Source organism: Vipera berus (genome assembly GCF_964194415.1).
Source record: "Vipera berus genome assembly, chromosome: 1".
Lineage (NCBI taxonomy): Eukaryota > Metazoa > Chordata > Lepidosauria > Squamata > Viperidae > Vipera > Vipera berus.
Genome location: NC_138202.1, coordinates 193,318,006 through 193,342,399, shown reverse-complemented (window position 1 = coordinate 193,342,399; position 24,394 = coordinate 193,318,006). Strand labels below are relative to the sequence as shown.

At 40.9% G+C, this 24,394-nt stretch overlaps 1 protein-coding gene across 1 annotated transcript in view; it reads left to right on the top strand.

Annotated features, from left to right (window-relative positions):
- Positions 1–24,394, top strand: part of LOC308676662 (uncharacterized protein) — a gene marked incomplete at its 3' end in the record, with an annotated part of 269,324 nt that overhangs the window by 219,650 nt on the left and 25,280 nt on the right. Inside the window, exons 11-14 of the mRNA XM_081342650.1 lie at positions 5,238–5,400; positions 9,710–9,859; positions 16,964–17,124; positions 18,134–18,307. Coding sequence (XP_081198776.1) covers positions 5,238–5,400; positions 9,710–9,859; positions 16,964–17,124; positions 18,134–18,307 — 648 coding nt within the window. The remainder of the gene's footprint in view (positions 1–5,237; positions 5,401–9,709; positions 9,860–16,963; positions 17,125–18,133; positions 18,308–24,394) is intronic.

The following is a 24,394-nucleotide window of genomic DNA, read 5'->3' as shown; positions in this document are numbered from 1 at the left end:
AAATTGAGTATAGCACTTTTACTGCATCGTCTTTTAAGATTTTGAATAGCTCAGCTGGAATACTGTCACCTCCACTAGCTTTGTTGTTGCTCAGCTTTTCTAACGCCCACTTCACTTCACATTCTAGGATGTCTGGCTCGAGGCCAGTGACCACCTCATCGTGATTATCAGGGACGTTAAGTTCATTCTTGTATAGTTCTTCTGTGTAATTTTGCCACCTCTTCTTAATCTCTTCTGCCTCTGTGAGGTCCCTGCCATTTTGGTCCTTTATCATGCCCATTTTTACATTAAACGTTCCCTTCATCTCTCCAATTTTCTTGAAAAGATCTCTGGTCCTCCCTATTCTATTGTTTTCTTCTATTTCTTTGCACTGTTCATTTAAGAAGGCATTCTTATCTCTTCTAGCTATTCTCTGGAATTCTGCATTCAATTGGGCATATCTTTCTTTTTCTCCCTTGCCTTTCACTTCCCTACTTTCTTCAGCTATTTGAAAAGCTTCCTCAGACAGCCATTTTGCTTTCTTGCATTTCTTTTTCTTTGGGATGGTTTTGGTTGCTACCTCTTGTACAATATTGCGAACCTCTGTCCATAGTTCTTCAGGCACTCTGTCTATCAGATCTAATTCCTTAAATCTATTTGTCACACTCTACTGTATATTCAACAGGGATATGATTTAATTCATACCTGAGTGGCCTAGTGCTTTTCCCTACTTTCTTCAGTTTAAGCCTAAACTTTGCAATGAGAAGCTCATGGTCTGAGCCACAGTCAGCTCCTGGTCTTGTTTTTACTGACTGTATAGAGCTTCTCCATCTTTGGCTGCAGAGCATATAGTCAATCTGATTTCTGTGTTCACCATCTGGTGATGTCCATGTGTAAAGCCGTCTCTTGGGTTGTTGGAAAAGAGTTTTTGCTATGACCATCGTATTCTCTTGACAAAATTCTATCAGCCTGTGCCCTGCTTCATTTTGTACTCCAAGGCCAAACTTGCCTGTTATTCTGGTTATCTTTTGGCTTCCTACTTTAGCATTCCAATCCCCTATTTATTTATTTATTTATTTATTTATTTATTTATTTATTTATTTATTTATTTATTTATTTATTTATTTGTTTGTTTTTATAAACCGCCCTTCTCCCGAGGGACTCGGGGCGGTGTACAGAGTAAGATAGGCAACAAAATGAAACAGTATTGAAAAACAATAATCAAAACAAAACAAACTGGGACCCCAATTAGAGCTATCAGAGCTATCAGGCCAGGCCGGACTGCTGGAATAGGTAAGTCTTTAAGTCGCGCCGGAAGGTGCGGAGGTCGGGGGCCATCCGGATTTCAGTTGGTAAGCAGTTCCAGAGGGCTGGCGCACCCACTGAGAATGCCCTCCCCCTGGGCGCCACCAGCCGACATTCCTTGAGCGGTGGCACCCTGAGGAGGCCCTCTCTGTGGGAGCGCACAGGGCGGTGGGGTGTTGACATTGGCAGAAGGTGCTCCCGTAGGTAGTCCGGACCCATGCCATGTAGGGCTTTGTATGTCATTGTTAGCACCTTGAACTTCACACGGAAGGCAACCGGAAGCCAGTGCAGCGCACGGAGGAGAGGTGTGATATGGGAGTATCGGGAGGCTCCCAAAAGTGTCCGTGCCGCTGCACTTTGCACCAGTTGAAGCTTCCGAGTGGATCTCAAGGGCAGCCCCATGTAGAGAGCGTTACAGTAGTCTAGGCGAGAGGTCACAAGGGCATGGGTGACTGTACGTAAGGCATCCAGGTCCAGATAAGGCCATAGTTGGCGCACCAATCGAACCCGGGAGAAGGCCCCCTTGGTCACAGCTCCTATGTGATCTTCCAGGGAGAGCTGTGAGTCTAGGAGGACACCCAGGTTGTGGGCCCTATCAACAGGGGGTAGTAACTTGTCCCCGATGTTAAGGGATGGAATGCTCTGAGTATCCTGGCTTGCCGGTACGTACAGCCATTCAGTCTTGTCTGGGTTCAGTTGAAGCCTGTTCCTCCCCATCCATTCCCAGACCGCTTTCAGGCAGCGGGACATCATGTCGAGGGCATCACTGATGTTGTTTGGAGTTGAGATGAAAAGCTGGGTGTCATCAGCATACTGATGGTACCCTACTCCAAAGCTGCGAATGATCTCACCCAGCGGTTTCATGTAGATGTTGAACAGGAGAGGCGAGAGGACCGACCCCTGAGGGACTCCGCAAACGAGAGGCCTCGGGGTTGACCTCTGTCCCCCTGCCAGCACCAACTGTGAGCGACCCTGGAGAAAGGAGGAGAACCAACGCAGAACCGTGCCTCCCACTCCCAGTCCCCTGAGGCGTCGCAGCAAGATACCATGTTCGATGGTATCGAAAGCCGCCGAAAGGTCTAATAAGACTAGGACAGAGGAATGGCCCCTGTCCCGGGCTCTCCAGAGATCATTCATCAGAGCGACCAATGCCATCTCCGTGCTGTAGCCCGGCCTGAAACCCGATTGGTACGGGTCTAGATAAACTGCTTCATCCAGGACCTGAGGAAGTTGGTGCGCCACCACGCTCTCAACAACCTTCGCAAGGAAGCGAAGATTGGAGACTGGACGAAAGTTATTCAATGAGGATGGGTCCAAGGTGGGCTTCTTGAGGAGAGGTCTCACCACCGCCTCCTTCAAGGCGGTGGGGAAGTGACCCTCACTCAGAGAAGCAGAGATGACCGCCAGGAACCAGCCTCGTGTCCCCTCTCGAGCTGCATAAGCCAGCCAGGAAGGGCACGGGTCCAGTAAGCATGTGGAGGAGCTCAACCTCCTCATAATCCTGTCCACTTCCTTAGGAGTCACAGGATCAAATTCCTCCCAGATGATGTCGACAAGACTGTCCATGTCTTGTTCTTCCAACTCAGCCCAGTTGGAGTCCAGGCCGGTTTGAATCCGAGCAATTTTATCCAGCCGGTATTGACCGAATTCCTCGGCTCGACCCTGCAAGGGTTCCTCCCTCACCTCTTGGTTCATTAGGGAGCGAGTCACCCTGAACAAGGCAGCCGGGCGATTATCTGCGGACGCGATGAGGGTGGAAAAGTAGTTGGATTTTGCCACCCTTATCGCAGCGAGATAAGACCTGGTGAGGATTCTTAATCGCAATCGGTCGGATTCGGATCGACTGGATCTCCAACGGCTCTCTAGGCCCCGTCTCCGACGCTTCATCTCCCGGAGCTCCGCGGTGAACCATGGGGCTCGCTGGGATCTGCGCCGGGTCAGAGGCCGCAAGGGTACAACTCGGTCCAGAGCCTCTGTGGCTGCCTTTTCCCAGGCTTCCACTAAGGCATCCGCCGAGCTGTGAGCAGGGAGTGCATGTGCGTCCCCAAGCGCTGCCTGGAACCTATCAGGGTCCATTAGGCGCCTAGGGCGATACCATCTGGTTGGCACCGTGCACCCACGGCGGGGGGTGGCAAAGGGGAAGTCTAGCCGCAGGAGGTGGTGATCGGTCCATGACAGGGGCGTAACAGTCGTGGCACCCCCACCGATATCATCACGCCACCGTCCAGACAAGAACACCAAGTCTGGGGTGTGGCCTCTCTCATGAGTCGGTCCAGAAATTATTTGCGACAGGTCCATGGCCGCCATGGAAGCCATGAACTCCCGAGCCAGTTCGGACGATCCTCCCAGGGACGGTAGGTTAAAGTCGCCCAAGACCATGAGTTTTGGGAATTCAACCACCAACCCTGAGAGGACATCGAGTAGCTCGGGCAGGGCTGCCGCTGCACGATTAGGTGGTAGGTACGCCAGCAGCAGGCCCAACTGCGCCCCCGGGCCGTATCTCAGTAGGAGAGACTCACACCCGACCATCTGAGGGACGGTGGTCTCTCGCAGGCTAAGGGATTCCCTGATGATAACTGCCACTCCCCCGCCCCTCCCATGGGTCCGAGGCTGGTGCAGCACCTGGAAACCGTGATGCAAGCCGTGATGCATCACGGTTTCCAGGTGATGCAAGCCAGGTCCGCATGCTCGCTCTCCACTAGGTCACGAACGAGGTGAGCCTTGTTAGCTATGGACCTGGCATTCAGGTAGACCAGCCTTAGCATAGGAGGCTGCACACCTTCGCTCCCGGGTCCTCCGGGGAAGTACAGAGGGTCGGAGCGTCTCACCGCTTGTACAGAGCGGAGATGACACTCCCGGTGACGATACGGCCCTCTGTTTGTGCACCTTCTGCCGTTCCCCACCATCCTGGGAATAGGCTGTTCGTCAGTACGCCACTGGGTATTATCGGCGACTGGTCCTCGTTTTTCACCATCGCGAATGGTCGTAGGCCTGGCCTGCATTAATGATGATAAGGACATCATTTTTGGGTGTTAGTTCTATAAGGTGCTGTAGGGCTTCATAGAACCGGTCAATTTCATCCTCTTCAGCACTGGTGGTTGGGGCATAGACTTGGACTACTGCGATATTGAATGGTTTGCCTTGGATTCAAACTGAGATCATTCTGTCATTTTGAGGATTGTATCCCAGTATTGCTTTTCCTACTCTTTTATTGACTATGAAGGCTACTCCAATTCTTCTGAGGGATTCTTGCCCGCAGTAGTATACTTGATGGTCATCTGAATTAAATTCACCCATTCCTGTCTTTTAGTTCACTGATACCTAAGATGTCGATGTTCAGTCTTGTCATCTCTTGTTTGACCACGTCCAGCTTTCCTTGATTCATGGATCTTACATTCCAGGTTCCTATGGAGAAAAAATCTTTACAGCATCAGACTTTCCTTTCACCACCAGACACATCCCCAGCTGAGCATCCTTTCGGCTTTGGCCCAGTCGCTTCATTTTTTCTGGCGCTACTAGTACTAGCCCTCTGCTCTTCCCCAGTAGCATATTGGACGCCTTCCGACCTGAGGGGCTCATCTTCCAGCGTCATATCGTTTTGCCTTTTGGTACTGTCCATAGGGTTTTCATGGCAAAGATACTGGAGTGGGTTGCCATTTCCTTCTCCAGTAGATCACATTTTGTCAGAACTCTCTGCTATGACCTTTCCATCTTGGGTGGCCCAGCATGGCATAGCTCATAGCTTCATTGAATTACACAAGCCCCTTCGCCACGACAAGGCAGTAATCCATGAAGGGGAAATACATCATAACATGCCATAAAGCAAAAACAGAAAATAACATGATCTCATCGTTGGAACTGTGAGAAATGATAACTTAATCAAAATTCTGCACATGATCACTTATTAAATATTGATCAAAATGGTCTCTTGTTTTTCATCTGTTGAATTTCAGTTGTCCAAAAAATATGGCCCCATTTTCCGCATCAGACTGGGATTCCAGGAGATGGTGGTGCTGACTGGCTATGAGACGGTGAAAGAGGCTCTAGTGAACCAGGCAGATGCATTTGCAGAAAGAGCTTTCGTCCCCTTTTTGGAGGTTTATTCAAAGGGCTTTGGTGAGTTGTTTCATTCTGGATCATAGGTGACAATCATTTCAGATGTATAATCGGTATGCTGTAGAACTTTTCACCCGAACTTTTCCTGGGCAATAACCTCAAAGAACCAGGAAAGCTTCCGCCAATTAAAACTAGAGAAAAATATTTATTTTGCTATTTGTCCTGATCTGTTAATTGAGGGAACTAGAGAATAAAAAGTAACAGCAAAATTCTAATAAAAACATTTTGCCCCCTCCACACACAAACACACACACACATACTCAACAGCTTTGATTTCGTTTCTTTGAAAATTTGGGTCTAAAGGGTCCCAATGTTATGCACATATTTCTCTGTATTTTTCTCCTTATAGTTATCCATAGTTATCCATTCCTTTCCTTTGTGCAATGTTTCTGTCAATTTCTCTTCCCTTATACATCTTTCCATCTTAACCTTGATGGAAACTGGTAATTTACAGAGCTAGTTCTTAGTCTTCAGTTAGTTATGGAAATGGCTGATGTGCATAATGGAGTACGGGCTGTTTTCCCCAAAAGTCCCATTTAGATCATCTCTGGCCACCTCTCCTGGCAAGAGGCACCTGGGTATTTTACTTCATTTGTTTGTTTGTTTTTTACCTTTTTGAACTGTTTATCTCCCTTGGGAAGGACTCTAGGCAGCGTACAATAAAATTGTTAAAATAGAAAAACAACATATGGAAATTAAAAATGTAGGAAATTTAGAATTTAAAGTGAGGCAAGGATGACTAAAATCTGTTAAAAATTAGTTTTAAAACACCAAAGGGAGAGTTCTTGGAGGGGTCAACCAATTTAAACGTTTGACTGCAACATTTCCTCATCATAAGCATCATCTGCATTTCTTTTCTTAGCTATCACTTTCCATTATTTTTTAAATTAAATTTTCATTAAATTTCAAAGTCAAACATTAAAATACAAAATAACACAAAAGGGAAAAGGGAATAACAATGCAAATTAAATGTGACAGAAAAAATGCAACAAACAAATGTATAACATAGATGATCTCCAGCTTTTTTTTGGTCCAGAGAAAATAATCAGAACAACCTCTCTCTAAATTTAAACAAATAATACCAATAACTTAAAATCTCAATAATCCACACTCTAAAGTGCCAATAAACTAGTCTTCTCTTAACTTTAATCTAATTGATATTAAATCATCAAATATATACATAAAACCTTATATTTAATGAAGAGAAGGACTAGGGGTCACATGATAGCAGTGTTCCAATATCTCAGGGGCTGCCACAAAGAAGAGGGAGTCAAGCTAATCCCCAAAGCGCCTGAAGGCAGGACAAGAAGCAACAGATGGAAACTAATCAAGGGGAGAACCAACCCACCAGGAGAAATTTCCTGACAGTGCGAACAATTAACCAGTGGTAATGTTTCCAGCACAGAAGAAAGTGACACATTAAGCACTTGTTGACCTGACAAAAAAATTTTTTGTTTCCACTCAAATTTTGTTTTTTTTCATCATGCAGCACATAAGGTCCAACTACTATAGATTTAACTCCTTGGATTTTCACTTCTGCAGCTACTAATCTATCTTGATTATCTTTCAACAAAGGACATGGCTTCCTCCTCAGGGTGCCTCCAGTTAGGGAATGTCGACTGGTGGCCCCCAGGGGGAGGGCCTTCTCTGTGGGTGCCCCGGCACTATGGAACCAACTGCCGGTTGAGCTCCGGATAGCATCGGACCTCCGATCCTTCCGTCGCGGGTTGAAGACCCACTTGTTCGAGTTAGCTGGTCTGGCCTGAAGGGGAATATGGGTTTTCTAATTGGTTTTATTATTTTACTATTGCTGTATTTTAATTGGGCATGGTTTAATTCTCTTTTAATTTTTGTATACCTATTTATATATGCCCTGTGAACCGCCCTGAGTCCCTAGGGAGAAGGGCGGTATAGAAATCCAATAAATGAAATGAAATGAAATTGTTATTTAATATATAAAAGAACTACATTAGTCTTTTTAGAATTTGCTGATGTAAATTCTTCCCCTAAAGATTTGTTAAATAAATATTTTACATCTCTCTTTTGTATATCAGTCTCTTGCAAGCATGTCCAAATTTCACAAATTTCAAATTTCACAAATAATGAATTTTTCTTTCTCTTAAGACTCTTTTAAGTCTTCAACAACAAATTTTTCTCTGAGCACCAAAAGGGCCTCTCTTTCCAATTCTACATTTCTCATTCCAATTTTGGTTTCCAAAGAGTCCATTCTGTCATTAGTTTCGTTTATATATCCAATAATCTTGTCCATCTTCGAATCCAATTTCTTTTTTCTTGTTGCCTAAAGTTTCAAATCTAGCATCCTAGATTCAATAACTTTTACAACAAATTATGAATTCTTCAAAAACTGCTTTAATATAAAATTTTCCATATGGGTATCTTTGGTTTTTCCTGGGGACTATTATAAAAGCAATAAGAAACAAAACCTTTTTTAAAAAAATATTTTAAAAAAGAGACAAAGCTTTATTTGCCAATAAAAAATAAGACAAGAACTCCCTGTCAGAACCCACCTCAATCCACATCTTAGGAAATAAGGACTCTTGGATGCAAGTTTGTCCAAAAGGAAAATGTTTACTAGGATGGAATCGATTGTGGCAATACAAGACGGAATCTAACAAAGTTACATTTCAATCCTATATAAAGCATTCCCATTTCAGCCCCCTCCCCTCATCCATTTTGTCAGGCTCCCATCATTTGCTTAGGTGTCAGGCCCCTTCCGTGGGAAAGGGAACTCTCCTTGTTTTTATTGTTATTGCTTCTTCCTTTTCAGTTGTAAATAAAGATGCTATCCAGATCTGTGTCTCCCCCTCCCTCCCCCAGTTCAAACGTTTCCCTGTTGTTTGAAGATCGCCTTAAGTAACCATCCCCCCCCCCTCGGAGAGATGGCAGAATCCCCAGAATAAGCACAATGTTCTACCTATACATTTATGAAATGTGATATAAATGGATTCTTACACTCCCTCTCTTGACCAACAGCTAATTTACAGCTGCTCAGTAAGGACAATGTATGTAAATTTCAAAAGAAATGCAAAAAGCGGTAAATTACATTTATCTTCCTTAGCCACTCTGCATATTGAAAAATAAAAAAAAATAACTTTCACAGAGAATAAATAAAAGAAAGGAAGTTAAGCTTAGAATTTCAAATGTAGATTCTCCAACCAACCCCCCAAAAATTTCAAATTTATCAATCCACACAACTTCAATCCCCAATTAAATAGTCCCTGAACATTCACATTTCTTTTCTAATTATTACAATTCTATATTCCTTACTAAAGTCATAACAAAAATAGTTTCCAAACTACTGATTTATTCCAAGAAGAAAAATTAACTCTGTGCTAAAAGAAAGCCTCTGTCTAAAACTAAACAAAAAAGAGAAATGCTTATAAATTAGAGTGTTGGCCCTAGAGTCCTTTATGAGGTTATGATTACTCTTCCTCTCAGCTGTTTACTCTGTTGTTCTGAAATTTAAGTCTGCATATTTCTTTAACATCATGGCTTTGACTGGAAGGGAGAGAGATAAATTCCTTTCCTCTAGGAAGATGGAGGGAGACTGAATGGATTTATTACAGTTAACTGGCAACTACTTCTGCTTACACTTTGATCAGATCTACTCTGGAGACTGAGTCTGCTATATTTAATCAAACAACAATTGACAAGAGATGGTATTAAAAAAAACATGGATATTTGACCCAGGACAATCTATTTATAACTTTTGGGATGATTTGGGATAGATTAGATGCTGTGGTAAATTTTCTACAAGTGGATTACAATAACAGCTTGTTAACAGAGAGTTTTGAAACTGTAATTTTGTTTTGTTTCACTATCATTGTTCTTCCTAATAACTGCTTTGTCATTAATATAACATATAGAAGACAGGCCAATAAGTTGCAAATAGATTTAGTAGCTTAAAAATTTTAGGAGGGTCTGCTTTGCAAGAGATGGGAACAAATGTTGAAGTAATATATTAATCAATATCCAACTAGAGGGATATGTGTATAATGTGATTTTTCTTTCATGCACCTTTTTTAAAGCTTTGATTGGTTTGTATTTTATTGGGGGGTTTTGTCTTCTTGGATTTTTTTTGTTTTGTATTTTGTATTTTAACTTTGTTTGGAATAAAATAAAAATATATATTAAAAAAGAAACAAGCTGCTTTTCACATCTTTTATTTTTGATAATCTAACAATTGTGGAAATATCTTCAAAAGAAATAATATTCATTATAATGGTGATACTTTGCTGTTATAAATGGATTTTAAATTTGACCTCTTGTCTTTACCTTTTCATTTCAGGACTTATTTTTTCGCATGGTGAGAACTGGAAAGTGATGCGACGGTTCACATTATCCACATTACGGAACTATGGAATGGGTAGGAGGACCATTGAAGACAAAATCATTGAAGAGTGTAGTGTCTTTACAAAGACAATTAAGACTTATGCAGGTGGGTTTTCATTTCCTTCTAATGCTTTACCGAACAACTTTCAGGACAAACATAGAGTGTGAAATAATAATAATACTTGAGAGACAGGGCAACTAGATGCAGCCATCAGATAAAAGGCAGCTTAGAGCGCAGCAGAAATGTGGGTAGGGCAAGAGGCTCAAAAAAAAAGCTACAAGATTTAAAAGGAGAATTACACTTCCAAAATGATGCAATGAAAAAAATTATCAAAGATTATTACGAGACACTTTATAAGGCAGAGGAAGTTCCTAAAGAAAAAATACAGTTGTATTTAAAAAAAGCAGGTTTGCCAAAAATCCCGGAGAATATCCAAAATATATTAAATGGAAAAATATCAATGATGGAGACAATAGAAGCTATAAAAAGGCAAAAAAGAGATAAGACTCCAGGCCCAGATGGACTTCCTGCAGAATTTTATATAGCATTACAAGATGTATTAAGCCCAACTTTGAAAGAACTGTGTAATGAAATACTGCTGGAGACTAAAATACCAAAGTTGTGGATGGAAGCTAATATTACTTTAATACCTAAAGAAGATACTGACCTTACACAAATAAAAAACTATAGACCAATATCACTATTAAATGTGGATTATAAATTTTTTGCTTCGATAATAGCAGAAAGAATTAAGAAATGTTTGACTGAATTTATACACACAGATCAAAATGGCTTTCTACCTAAAAGACAGATAAAAAATAACTTAAGAATGATTTTGGATGCTTTAGAGTATTATGAAAACCACCCAGGGAAACAGATGGCATTAATATTTCTTGATGCACAAAAAGCTTTTGATAATCTAAACCGGCAATTTATGTTCCAGCAATTGGTGGAAATGGACTTTGGAAAAAACTTTATAAATGCAATTCAAACAATCTACCATAAACAAATGGCTAGAATAATTTTAAATGGAGATTATACAGAAAAATTTGATATCGAAAAAGGCATAAAACAGGGATGTCCATTATTCCCATTGTTTTTATATTAACATTGGAAGTATTGACTAGAAATATTAGACAAGATATAGAAATCAAAGGATTGAAGATAAAAGATCAAGAATATAAATTACAAGCTTTTGCAGATGATTTGGTTTTTATCTTGGAGGAGCCACTTGAAACAACTACCAAATTGTTGGAGAAAATAGAAAAGTTTGGAGAAGTGGCATGCTTGAAAATAAATAGAGAAAAGACCAAAGTATTAACAAAGAATTTAATAGACAAACAGAAAAGTCAACTTACAAAAAAAAAACAAATCTGCAAATAACTAAAAAAGTTAAGTACCTAGGAATCTACTTAACAGCAAGATGTGTAACATTAAAAGAAGACAACTATGAAAGACTGCTAAAACAAGTAAAATTGGATTTGGAAAAGTGGAAAAATCTTCAACTGTCATTGTTAGGAAGAATAGGTACAGTGAAAATGAATATTTTACCAAAAATATTCTTCTTATTTGAAACGATTCCTGTAAAATTGGGAAAGGCCTTTTTTGATAAGCTAAACACAATAGTACTGAGATTCATTTGGCAAGGGGAAAAAACATGAATTAAAGTGAAAATGCTACAAGAAGCTAAAGATAATGGTGGATTTGGACTCCCGGATTGGAGACTGTATTATCAAGCAGCTGTTCTACCATGGCTTAAAGAATGGATAACGCTGAGAAATAAAAGACTATTGTATCTTGAGGGACATGACTTACAAATTGGTTGGCATGCCTTCCTATGGTATGGGAAGAATAAAACACACAGATATTTTCAAAGCCATTTTATAAGGAATGTACTTCTTCTAGAATGGGAAAGAATAAAGAAGAACACTTATATTAAGCTACCTGAATGGCTTTCAACAATGGAAACTTTTGCTTACCCAAATTTAATTAACTATGACAAAGTCATGGCTTATAAAGATATCTTGGATAATGAAGGGAAATTGAAAGATAGACAAGTTTTACAATGACAAGGTATTGATTTAGCATGGTGGCCATAGTTGCAAATTCAAACAAGATATGAAAATGATCTAAAGACAACGGGATTCTATAAAGAACAGACAGAATTTGATCAGACATTGTTAAAAACAGATGAAAACTTGATAAGGAAACTATAGATTTCTGCTAAATTTAAAGATGGAAGAAGAACAAGTAAAAGAAACAATGATAACATGGGCAAAAAACTTTGGATATTCTATAGATTTGGAAGACTGGCAGAAACTATGGGGATAGAAATATCAGATTGACTAAAGCAGTTTCATATAAAGAAAACTTGTATAAAATGTTTTATAGATGGCATATGACACCAGTAAGATTAGCGAAAATGTTTAAAAATACTCCAAACAATTGCTGGAAATGTAAACAAAGGCCAGATACTTACTATCATATCTGGTGGACATGTCCTAAAGCAAAAAAGGTTTGAATTAAGATACATATATGGTTGGAAAAGATGACTAAAAGACAGACAGAATTTAAGCCAGAATTGTTCTTGTTAGGAATATTAGGACATAATTATGAGGAGAATGAATATTTAATATTGCATGTACTGACAGCAGAGAGAATAGCATTTGCCTAATACTGGAAAAAAGAAAACTTACCAATTGAAGAGATTTTAATTAAGAAAATCTTAGAATGTGCAGAAATGGATAGACTGATGTTAGAGGTTAAAGAGAAAAAAGATTCAATTTACTATAGAACATGGGATAATTTTTACTAATGGTTAGGAAAATGAACTAGTGAGAAATGAATGTGATATGTTATTTTGAATATATATTAGTAAGAAGAATGATATGTATTGATTAACTGATATTATTTTTGATTATCGTTTATTACATTTTCTACAGTTATCTATTACTATATTAACTATTGTTAATTGAACATATGTACCCAGACAATAGCTTGTTTGCTAAAGAATGAAAGTGTTATTGGGGGATAACCCCAATGTTGATCCTAACCCTGTCCTAATCCCAATCCTGATCCTAGCCCCACCCTAAACCCTAATCCCTAACCTGATCCTATTTTATCCCTAACCCTATAAAATTCAATAAAATCCTTTTTTTAAAAAAAAAGTCTTTCTTAGCTTTTTGGGCTGCAAAAATGATGGATGGAGAGAAGCACTTTCAGACTTGCAAAATTATGTTAATGTAAATTACAATAAAATAGAATTATCTGGTGAGGTTTCCTTTCTGGTCTATCTAGTAAGCTGACAGGATATCAAAATCCTTTCTGGTATTGTCCATAGTAGAAATAGTTTCTTATTCCAAATTCTTCAATAACTAGTTTTGTACAATAACAATATCTTATAAATGAAAGTTCTAGGCTTAATAATTTGTATAATTAAGGGAGGAGTACTAGCGTAAAATGCTACATATAAAGATAGAAGCATGTTGTGAACTGGAGTTGTTGCTCCTTCCTGCTTTGGATCAATGATAATAAAGTTTCAGTTTCTCAAAGAACATAAACATCTAGGTATATACTTCATACCCTACCGAATTCTCTAACCAAAGTACTGTTTTTTAATTCTAAATATTGAATTCCCCTGTATGATAACTGCAGCTCAGTTATAAGGATCAAATTGGAACTGGTGCATTTATTTATTTATTTATTTATTTATTTATTTATTTATTTATTTATTTATTTATTTATTTATTTATTTATTTATTTACCAAATAGATATATCTGACTGCTCAATGCACACACAGTGACTTTTGGTGATGTACAACATCCCTCACCATTCATCATCATACCTAACTGGTAGCTAATATAGAGGAGGAAAGCATTCCATATTTTCCAAAATATTGATCCTTGAAGCCCACTCCCCGAGGATTATAAAATGTGTTGGATGGGCCTGGCACACAATATCAGAGCTGCAATAATTGGCATGACCATGGGATAGCAGCAAAGAGATAACCATTGGCATATATATTAGTTTAAACTTTTGCAACCCAGAATAGCAGTATATTTACATTTAACTATCTGAGAATTTTCAGATGGAATAAAATATTATCTCTGGGTACTGGTAAATCTGTTGTTCAAACAGGGATTATCTGAAACAAAAATGTAATTATTACCAGAACATTCATTTTTATCACAAAAATTCCCTCAAACAGTTCAGTTTTCAATTTTCCCATTTTAAAATGACTCTGAATTTCACCCCTTAAAATGATTATTTTAAAATAACATACAACTCATATTTGTCTTACTAATACCTGAATATTACTAAAAACCAGTTTTATCCCTCATAATAGTAGTAAAGTTGGAAGGGACCTTGGAGATCATCTAGTCCAACCCCCTGCTCAGGCAGGAAACCCTATACCATTTCAGACAAATGGCGGTCCAGTCTCTTCTTAAAAACTTCCAGTGTTGGAGCATTCACCACTTCTGGAGGCAGGTTGTTTCACTGGTTGATTTGATTTGATCTTCTGATTTTCTTTGGTTTTTTTGTCAGCATCTTAGCATTCTGGCTATTATTCTTGAGACCTACTAAAAAACCAAAGCCCTTTAATTTTCCCATTCTCAAATCTCTCTCGTGAGATTTCTAGAATTAATACCAACTCATCCACATTCTTTTTAAATCTTCACTCCAATAATTTTCTGTTCTTGTCTTATGTCTCTGTTCAAATGCTCTTTTATCTTCATTTGGGCTATACATTCTCAATATCAAAGTCTTACCTACCTGCAGATTAATTTCCACCCCAACATTAGCCACCCAGCAATGACATGAATGAACACGTGGCTGAGTTAAAAGTCATAAAGACCCTGACCACTTTGAATTTGAGGAATTCAGGTTCAAAGTGCTTCCAAAGACTGCTCCCTAGGCATCTTCACAAGTTGATGTAAGAGCAAATCTGAGCTATTTTATATGCAAATTCCTCTGCGCAGCCCTGAAGGGGGACATCAGGCTTTCCCCCATCCAATCAACCCTGTTATCCATGATTAAACTAAATTCAAGGCAGGCTGTATCACAAAGTGACCAGAAATTTAATAGTAGCAGCCAAAGACAGGGCATCTGTAAGTCTGCTGCTCAGGAAATAGGGCTGAGTTTAGGGAGCTCCAATAAAAGTGGAGTTAGAATGGCATAAGATGATTGGATAGAATTTTCCAAGAGCATCCTATCTTCTCTCTCCCATCTTACCTCCTCATATCTGTAACCACTGAGATATACTAACCATCCCTAGTCCCCGCAAGTCCCAATGTCCCTCAACCCAGACTTCCTAGTTCCCCAGAAATAAAATCCCCACATTTCTCAACAAAATACATACAACTGTGGGGACAGGAGTAATCTAGGTCCCTTGTCACTTTAACACCCGTCAGTGACACAAACACTACCCTTTAACTGTCAACCTCTCATGCACCAGCCACTCCACCAGGATATTACATCTATATTACACAAAGTTTCCATTACTACCTCCTGGTTTTTAGCCAGAAGGAATCAGTGCCTTACACAGGAAGAGTCATCCTTTGCCCACAACACAACCCTATCGACAGTAACTAGACCAACCAGATATTAAAATTCAGACAAAATCTGGCAGAAGCACAGCATGGTCATTACACCATCCTTTCTGCACACCCAGTGATGAAGAAGACAAGATGGTTCCCACAAAGTGATCCACAGCAATCTTCAAGAACAAGACCTCTAGGGTTACTAATCTTTCCCCATTCATTCACCCAAGATCATCCTGCTCTGATTCCTCAAAAACAGAAGCAAAAGCTCTCCATTCAAGAAGGGAGGGAATTGGTGGCAGAGGGAACTCTGCCACCAGCCCTCAGCATAATCTGCTTAGGTGTCATGTTACCACCACCAGGAAGCCAAATGTTGCTAGCTTGTGACTGTGTACCACCACTGCCTAACAAATAACCTCCCCCATCACCCCAGGAGGAACCCCCCTTCACAGCCTTTGACCACCAACAACAAGCAAAACACTCCTACCGTTACTGCTGCTGTCACCAAAAAAACTCAGGACTGTCACCAAGAAGCAGGTCTCTACTACCACCCACCCAGCTGCCAGCTGCATTGCTACCACAAAATAGAAAAGCAGCAGTAAGCATAATTCAGCAAGTTTACTTTAGAGTGATCCTGGTGCAGCTCCCACCAGTGATGGCAATCAGCAGAAGCAAAGAACCAATACAGCTCTCTCTAGTCATAGCCAACAGCCTGAAAGGGAATCTGAGTCCTGAAGTCCAGCACATTGGACCAAGGTCTCACTCAGGGTAAACTGGCATGTCACCAGAGTGTGCCAGACATAACCAGGAAGGCTCCAGAGACTCAACCAAAATACCATGCCTCTTGTGCCAACCTCCACATATTAAAAATGCCACACAATGCAACCCAGCATTTCTCATCCAACATCTTTCAATAATCCAAACTGAAATATTTCTGAAACCTGGCAGTAATTTGCTGTTTAAAACTGCAATCATTTAATGAGGATATATCTAGAGTTTACCCTGAAGCACTTCCTCATTTGCAAATAAATCTGTTGTGATTCAGGGTCAGCCTGTGGGTTTGGCAGTTGGGTCGGACGACTCAGAGGAGGAGGAGGGGGGTGTTGAAGAGCTTGCTGATGAGAGCCCTCAGCCAGGCCCCTCCCACCTGGTCACGACGGAGACCCAGCTGTGTGAGCCTGACAGCGTGGATGAAGATGACCCACAGCTGGCCCTGTTCAAGGACGCCCGACACAGGAGGCAGTCAATCAGGAGTAAACAGAGGAAGGCAATGGGGCACCTCGGAAGGAGGCAGAGAGAAGCCACGCCCTAAACTGTATAAAAGGAGAATGCGTGGGAGGGCTGGTTTGCTGAAGGCAACCGCTTGAAAAGCTCCTGTTTCTTGGTTCATGTCTTGTTTGTTTTTGTATCAATAAATTTGGCAGGCTTAATTCCAGCCTCTTGCCTTCTTGTAAAAGGGGTTGTCCCTGCCTTTTCTGCAGGGCCGGTAGCAGGCTGGTACAGAACAAAATCCTTACTGATGTATGAACAATAAAAATACAATACCTCCTATTTTATCAGCACTGACTGTAGTTTCTATGATATGCTCCCTTTATGTAAGGTGATTTTGACTCTAAATTCATTGGCATTCATTCACAATTCTGTTTTGATTTATTGTTTGTTGCCCAGGGAAACCATTTGAGGTCACAACAATTGTGACTGCTGCTGTTTCCAATATCATTGTTTCTATTCTACTTGGGAAGCGCTATGACTATGAAGATGCCACATTTCTACGACTTATGAATATAATCAGTGAAAATATACGGCTAACAGGGAGCCCAAATATAGCGGTAATCTAATATTTCATTTGAAGAAAAAAATGCATGAAGTATATGCATGTGTGTCATTTGTGCTTTATTGCTAAGCAAAGCATATTGCTTGTCATAGCAGAATTGTGTTCAAATGATAAAATATACATGATATCATGATTCAAATTTTATATAGTTGCATTGAAATATCTGATGTCAGTATAAAAGTCACTTTTTTATGCTGTGACATCACTTACTGTCCCTTATTTGTATAAGCAAATGTCCATGTTACTTGTGAATGCACTCATTGTATGGTTGGAAATGCCACTTCAAACTCTTCCCTGTCTCACACACAAATGCACTTTACTTCACAACTCTAGAAGTACTAAATATTTTCCTTGACTAGAACTTGCATCAATTTCTTAGATTGATCATTCTCATTGCTTCTTTGGGAATCAACAGAATGTGAGCATGAAGAACTCATTCACAAGTATTTTGGAAAATGAGCACTTCTTCTCCCAATAATTGTGTGGAGATTTAGTCCATTGGATTTGGATTTGAAACATTGGCTATGTATAGCTTTCTTAATCATGTGCTTTTGCTTATTATTGTAGTTTATTTTGGTACATTATTTTCATTAAAAGAGCCTTGGTGGAGCAGTGGGCTAATGCCTCCTTAAGTAACACCAGCTGCCTGCAATTAGTGCAGGTTCACATCCCACCAGGCTCAAGGTTGACTCAGCCTTCCATCCTTCCGAGGTAGGTAAAATGAGGACCCAGATTGTTGGGGGCAATAAGCTGACTTTGTAAAAATGCTACTTTGGGGGGGGGGGCGAAAGCCCTAATAAGCAGGCATATACATAGAATGAAGGCTATTGCTAAGCACATTGTGCTTTAGATTGTAAGCCGCCCTGAGACTTCAGAGAAGGGCGGGATATAAATGGGATTAAAATTTAAAAAATAAATTAAAAATTAAAATACTTTCAGATGTCTGACAACTATATTCAGAGTATTCAATGTACTTAATATGTTTTCCTTCATTATTCTTTCAGCTATATAACATGTTTCCCATGCTGGGCTTCCTTTTGGGTTTTCATAAAAAAGTAATGAATAACGGAAAGGAGTTCCATGATTTCATACAGTCTACCTTCTTAGAATATCTCAAAAAACTTGATGAAAATGACCAGAGGAGTTTTATTGATTCATTTCTTATTCAACAAAGAGAGGTAATGGATTGTTTTATATATGCCTTGAAGTACAAGCTATTTTTAAACTTTTTTTAATATGACTACTTGTAAATTACATGTGGTTGGTGAAAAAAATTGCTTTAGAAATGTGTGTGTGTCAATGGGAAGGGGAACCAATTTTTTTGCCCTTTCTAATCATTCCTTCCTGATTATTTGTTTCAGAGCCTGCAGTCATTTTAATTACAGTCAGTTTACTGTGTAGTTGTTGTTGTTTGCATAAAAAGATCATCAATATTGTTATGTATTGGGCTTGTGGTGTTACACCACGTGCGTTGCTGAAGGAGCTAACGGATCTCCAGCAACCCAGACAGGCTGTCTCCAGTCCTGCAATTGGTCAGCCCCAGGTGGCAAGCATAGGTTCAAACCTATTGGCTGCCACCTAGGGGCTAGGCTATATATTGTAGCTGGTTGCGGCCCAAGCTCCAGTACGGTTCCAGCAAGAATAAAAGAATGGGTTTTCCTGTACTCAGCTTCGTGTCATCATTCCTGCTCACCAAGCCCACGACTTAACATTGGCAATGAGGATGGGATCCTGCTTCACCATTTAAAGGGCTGAAGTCAACGAGGGGTCAGCAGTACACGCTGGAGGGAAGAGGCATTTCCCTTCCCCCTCTCTAGGCCAGCTAGTAAGCCACGCTAGTGGCCGTGTGCTCAGAGGACGCATTCCCTGAGCCTCGAAGCAGGATCTGAAGAATGCAGGAATCTAAGGAAGATGCTGAAGGTTGGCAAACTAAGAGAGTTTGATGTGAAGCATCCAGAAGAATGGCCGTCTTACCTCTTGCAAGTAGAGAACTACCTAAGAGCAAATCAAATTGTAGAGGAAGGCCTAAAGGCCGCCACGTTGCTTTTTGTGTGTGGCCCAGCAACTTTCGACCTAGCAGAGAACCTTTTTGCTCCATCGCCCATCAAAGCAGTATCATATGCAGACCTTAAAAAGAAGCTGACTGGGCACTTCCAGCCCAAGATGTCAGAGATGGTGTGGCATTTCAAATTCGACCAAAGACTGCAGCTACCTGGGTAGACAGCTTAGGAGTTCATTGCGGGCCTTTGCAAGTTCTCAAATTTAGAAGAACAACTAAGAGACTGGCTCATCTGTGGCCTTCGGGACAGAACCCTTCAGCAGAGACTGTTTGCTAGACCAAATCTCACATTCTACAAGGCACAGGACAAGGTCATGGCAGACGAAGCCCCCGGGGGGTGCATTGCAGACAGTGCAGCCCACCAAACCTTCAAGGGTCAAAGATTCCGTCCATCTTGAGGTCGCCAAATGTGTCAGAGAATCGTCAGAAGATGAAGAAACCAAAATCAACAAGCTCCAAAGACAACCAAATGCGCATGGGGGAACATAGTCATAATTCCTACTTCATTAAGACACAGGGTCTTACATTCTTTACATTAAGGCCATCCAGGCATTGTCAGAATGAAAGCTTTAGCTAGAAGCTACCTTTGGTGGCCTGGCCTTGATAAGGCTGTAGAGGATCAAGTTCATGGTTGTTATACATGCCAGCAATCTAGGCCTGAAATGCCTCAGGCCCCAGTTCACAGGTGGAAGGAAATGCACACTCCCTGGTCTAGGATTCACATAGACTACGCTGGGCCTTTCCAGGGGCAGCTTTTCCTGATAGTAGTGGATAGCCACTCAAAATGGCTGGAAGTAATTCCAGTTCCTAATATGACTACTGCTAGGACCATCCAGTTGCTGAGAAAACTCTTTGCAACTCATGGGTTGCCTGATGTCTTAGTTTCTGATAATGGGGCCCAATTCACTGCTGCTGAATTTCAGGCTTTTCTGAGAGCTAACCTCATCAGACATGCAACATCTGCACTGTTTCATCCTTCTTCGAATGGACAAGCCAAACGCATGGTGAGGAGGACAAAGGAGGCACTCAAGCATATTGTCACAGGTGGCTGGCATCACAGATTGGCAGATTTTTTACTCTGCCAGCATTCTACGCCCTGCACTGCTACAGGTAAAAGTCCTGCTGAACTACGTTGGGGAAGGCATTTAATTACTAAACTGGACAGGTTGCATCCAGACAGAGTGGCAACAGAAGCCTCTCAACCAAAACCCCCAAGGGGACTTGCACATGTGCGATTGGGTTTGGGCCAGAAACTATGGGCCAGGGAATTTATGGGTTCCTGGTCAAATAACCAAGGCATCCGGACCCCTATCTTATGAAGTGGGGTTGGAGGGAAGACACATCGACCAACTTAGGAAAAGGTTTCCAGAATGGTCACTAAGTGAAGACTGCAGCATAAGTCCCTTCCAAGGTCCTCAAACTGGTAGCCAAGCCAGCCCACACTGGAAACAACAGGGTTTCCCCTTCTCAGCAGAAGTGGAATCTGAGGAAGAACCGGGAAGCACGGAAGTACAACATGGAACCCCTGACCAAGCGAGCCAGCCGAACCTCAGCAACAGCTGTGCCTACTCTGCAGAACAGACTGACTCTGGGGTGGGCCAACCTGGTGAGGCCAGCCAGAGCGTTGCAATTCCCCTTGACACTGGGGCACAAGGGGACATGGGTCTACCAGCCCACTGGGCAAGCTGGTAGACCACAAAGTCAGGGGAACTCCAAGATGTTCCTCTAAGCCACACAAGCCTCCTGCGTACCTCACAGACTATATTGTAAAATAAAGTGATGTATAGTGTTGTGGAACCTGTACCACTATCTACAGAAACTTGGGCATTTTGAAACTGCCAGTACTGCTTTGTAAGCATGTTCATGAGACGTTGTTTAATCTCATTGTAGTCCTTACTGCATTGGTAAGCCTGTTCAGACATTGTTTAATGTCATTGTAGCCACAACGAATTTATAAGTATTATTTATTTATTATTTCATTACGGTTGTTGGGAGTGAGTAATAACAGTTGACAGTTGTTAAGACTATTTAAAGGGTGTCATAGTCCAATCTAAGAAGGGAGGGGTGTTATGTATTGGGCTTGTGGTGTTACATCATGTGCATTGCTGAAGGAGCTAATGACTCTCCAGCAACTCAGACAGGCCGTCTCCGGTCCTGCAATTGGTCAGCACCAGGCGGCAAGCGTAGGTTCAAACCTATTGGCTGCCACCTAGGGGCTAGGCTATATATTGTGGCTGGTTGCGGCCCAAGCTCCAGTACGGTTCCAGCAAGAATAAAAGAATGAGTTTTCCTATACTCAGCTTCGTGTCATCATTCTTGCTCACCAGAGCCAATGACTTAACAAATATATAGCCTGTTCCGATCAAGCCTTCAGTGGGCCAATCAGTTTATTTTTTTCTATAACAATTTTATTGTATATAATCAGGTATCAGGGAGACAGCAGAGAGTGTGGGCTGGAGCTGCCCTGGTCTATATATTGACATCTTTGGGCTGTGGGAGAGATGGTGGAGGACTGCAAGTTGGCTGTTGCAGGGGAAGCAGGGCAGCTAATAGTTGGTGTCCCTTCTTTTCTGGCTATAGTCTAACTGAGAACATTAAGATGTGATTTCAAAGCATTAGACCTAAAGGTCCTGCTTTTTCATATCAGATTGGTTGTAGGCAGGGCTTTTTTTGTCATAGAATGCTCAGAACAGAGTTCCGGCACCTTTTTTGGATGGAACCTTGTAGGGTAGGCAAGGCGGGTTGTATGATATGTGTGAGTTCTGGCACCTTTTTCTTTTACAAAAAAAGCACTGGTTGTAGGAAAACATCAGTTATCTGGGACTTAACCACTGGCCTGGCATTTATTATGGAGGCCTGGCAGAGACAAGTGGATATTTTTTTAATGAAATTAATAAAATCCTCAGGAATTTTATCTCACTGATTGGACATTTCATCTGAAAGAACTACAGTATGTGTTCAATTCTGGCACCTTATTTTCAAAAGGCTAATGATAAGCTAGAGAAAAAGTTCAAAGGAGGACAGCAAAGATGATTCAGGAATGTGAGGACATACCCTATGAGACTAGGGTGAAGGAACCTGGCATGTTCAATTTGGAGAGAGAAAGATTTAACAAAGACATGATAGCTGCATTCAGGCTTATTAGGAGAAGTTACACAGAAGGTAGATGAGAGCAGTTTTTCAAAGCTAGGACTAGAAACTAGGTATAAGTTGAAGCTATCTAAATATTATTGAAATATAAGGAAAAGATGGTAGGATCTGTACAATAGTGGAATGATCTATGCAGCTTGTGAGTTCTCTGTCTTTGGAAGTTTTCTTAGAGACTGAAGTGACCTTTCATAGATGGTTTAATTGATATTCCTGCATGCTGCAAAAATTGGAAAAGATTGTTGTTGTTGTTGTTAGCTGCGAGGTCGTGTCTGACCCATCGCGACCCTATCGACAACATTCCTCCAGGCCTTCCTGTCCTCTACCATCTTCTGGAGTCCATTTAAGCTCACGCCTACTGCTTCAGTGACTCCATCCAGCCACCTCATTCTCTGTCGTCCCCTTCTTCTATTGCCCTTGATCTTTCCCAGCATTAGGCTCTTCTCCAGTGAGTCCTTCCTTCTCATTAGGTGGCCAAAGTACTTGAGTTTTAGCTTCAGGATCTGGCCTTCTAAAGAGCAGTCAGGATTGATCTCCTCTAGGACTGACCGGTTTGATCGCCTTGCAGTCCAAGGGACTCGCAGGAGTCTTCTCCAGCACCATAGTTCAAAGGCCTCAATTTTTTGGCACTCAGCTTTTCTTATGGTCCAACTTTCACTGCCATACATTGCAACTGGGAAGATTATTCCCTTCTTATTGTACAATACTTTGATTCTATAATGATAATTTCCTGATTTTGAAAGTTTGCTACTACCAAGAAGAGACAAGACAGTATAAAGCTACAGCTAGTGTGCCTTCCAACTTGCTAGATGAAGCATTGTATATAATCCTGAAGGCTTGAAATCTAACCCAAGCACAGTGAAACTCATGCTGTGCCTTGAAGACAATAATGGTTTATTTTATGAAACACCTGAAAAATGGCAGTGTTCATTGGAAATGTTGTTGAAGTCCAAGCTGATCAACAATAATAAATCTTTATTATGGCCATTAGGCCAGAAAAAACCACATAGAAGTATGTAGACCTAAAAGTATAGATAAGAGTAAAAGGTAGGCATAAAATACAATAAAATGACTTAAAAGTAACATTGAAGTGATAACAATAATATAAATAACAATGGTGATCACCAAGTTTAATTCTAATCTTCAGTCATTGAGCATTAGCATTAGATCCTCCTTTGCTTTGTAGCATATTGGGCAGCAAGGGATCTCCACTACTTTTAGTTTGGGGTGAGTACATCAGTGATTTCCCATATAATGTTTAAAGTCTTTAAGTTGTCTATGAACCTTCTTTGCCATATATTTTGATGGTGTCCTCTTGATTGTTTGGCCAGCCGTACCAACAGGCTGAAGAACAGCTTCTGTCCATGGGCTGTCAGGCTCTTGAATGGGAAATAACTTTATATATGATTGACTTGCGAGGCCAGTGTGTTGTATGCAATTAGCTCACATGGTGTAACAAGATGGTGGATTTGTTGTCACTGTGAGTTGTGAATGAGGGGGGCATGAAGGGAGGCTCAGCCAATCTCAATGTATACATAGTTGTACTTTGACAGTAAAGGTTCATTCATTCATCAGAGGGGACTCACCTCAATGCCCATCTTGGGAATTTGATTATTCTATATATGGAGTATATGACCTGCATGTTGGAGTTTTCTGCATGTGACTATGTTATGTAAGGAGAAACTCTTTTGGAGCACTTCTTCATTAGTAACATGGTCAAAACAGTGAATCTTTAGGATTTGACGAAGGCCTTATTGTTGGAAGACATTGAGTCTCTTGTTAATACTCACTGATGCCTTCCAGGTTTCACTGGCATAAATAGCTTCAGTCATAAATAATCTTCAGTCATAAGAGGGAACAAACAGAACAAACAAAGGCATCATTGGGCAATTGAAAAAATACATTAGAGTCCTGGTCAGATAGAAGTGACAGATATGCATGATACTCTTTGTTAGGTTATCTCTTTAAGATGGGATAGAGGAATGTCTTCCGATATTCCTAGGAAAGAGACCAAGAAAGGAGAATGTTGCTTAGGAACTCCAGAGTTGTCTCCACATGG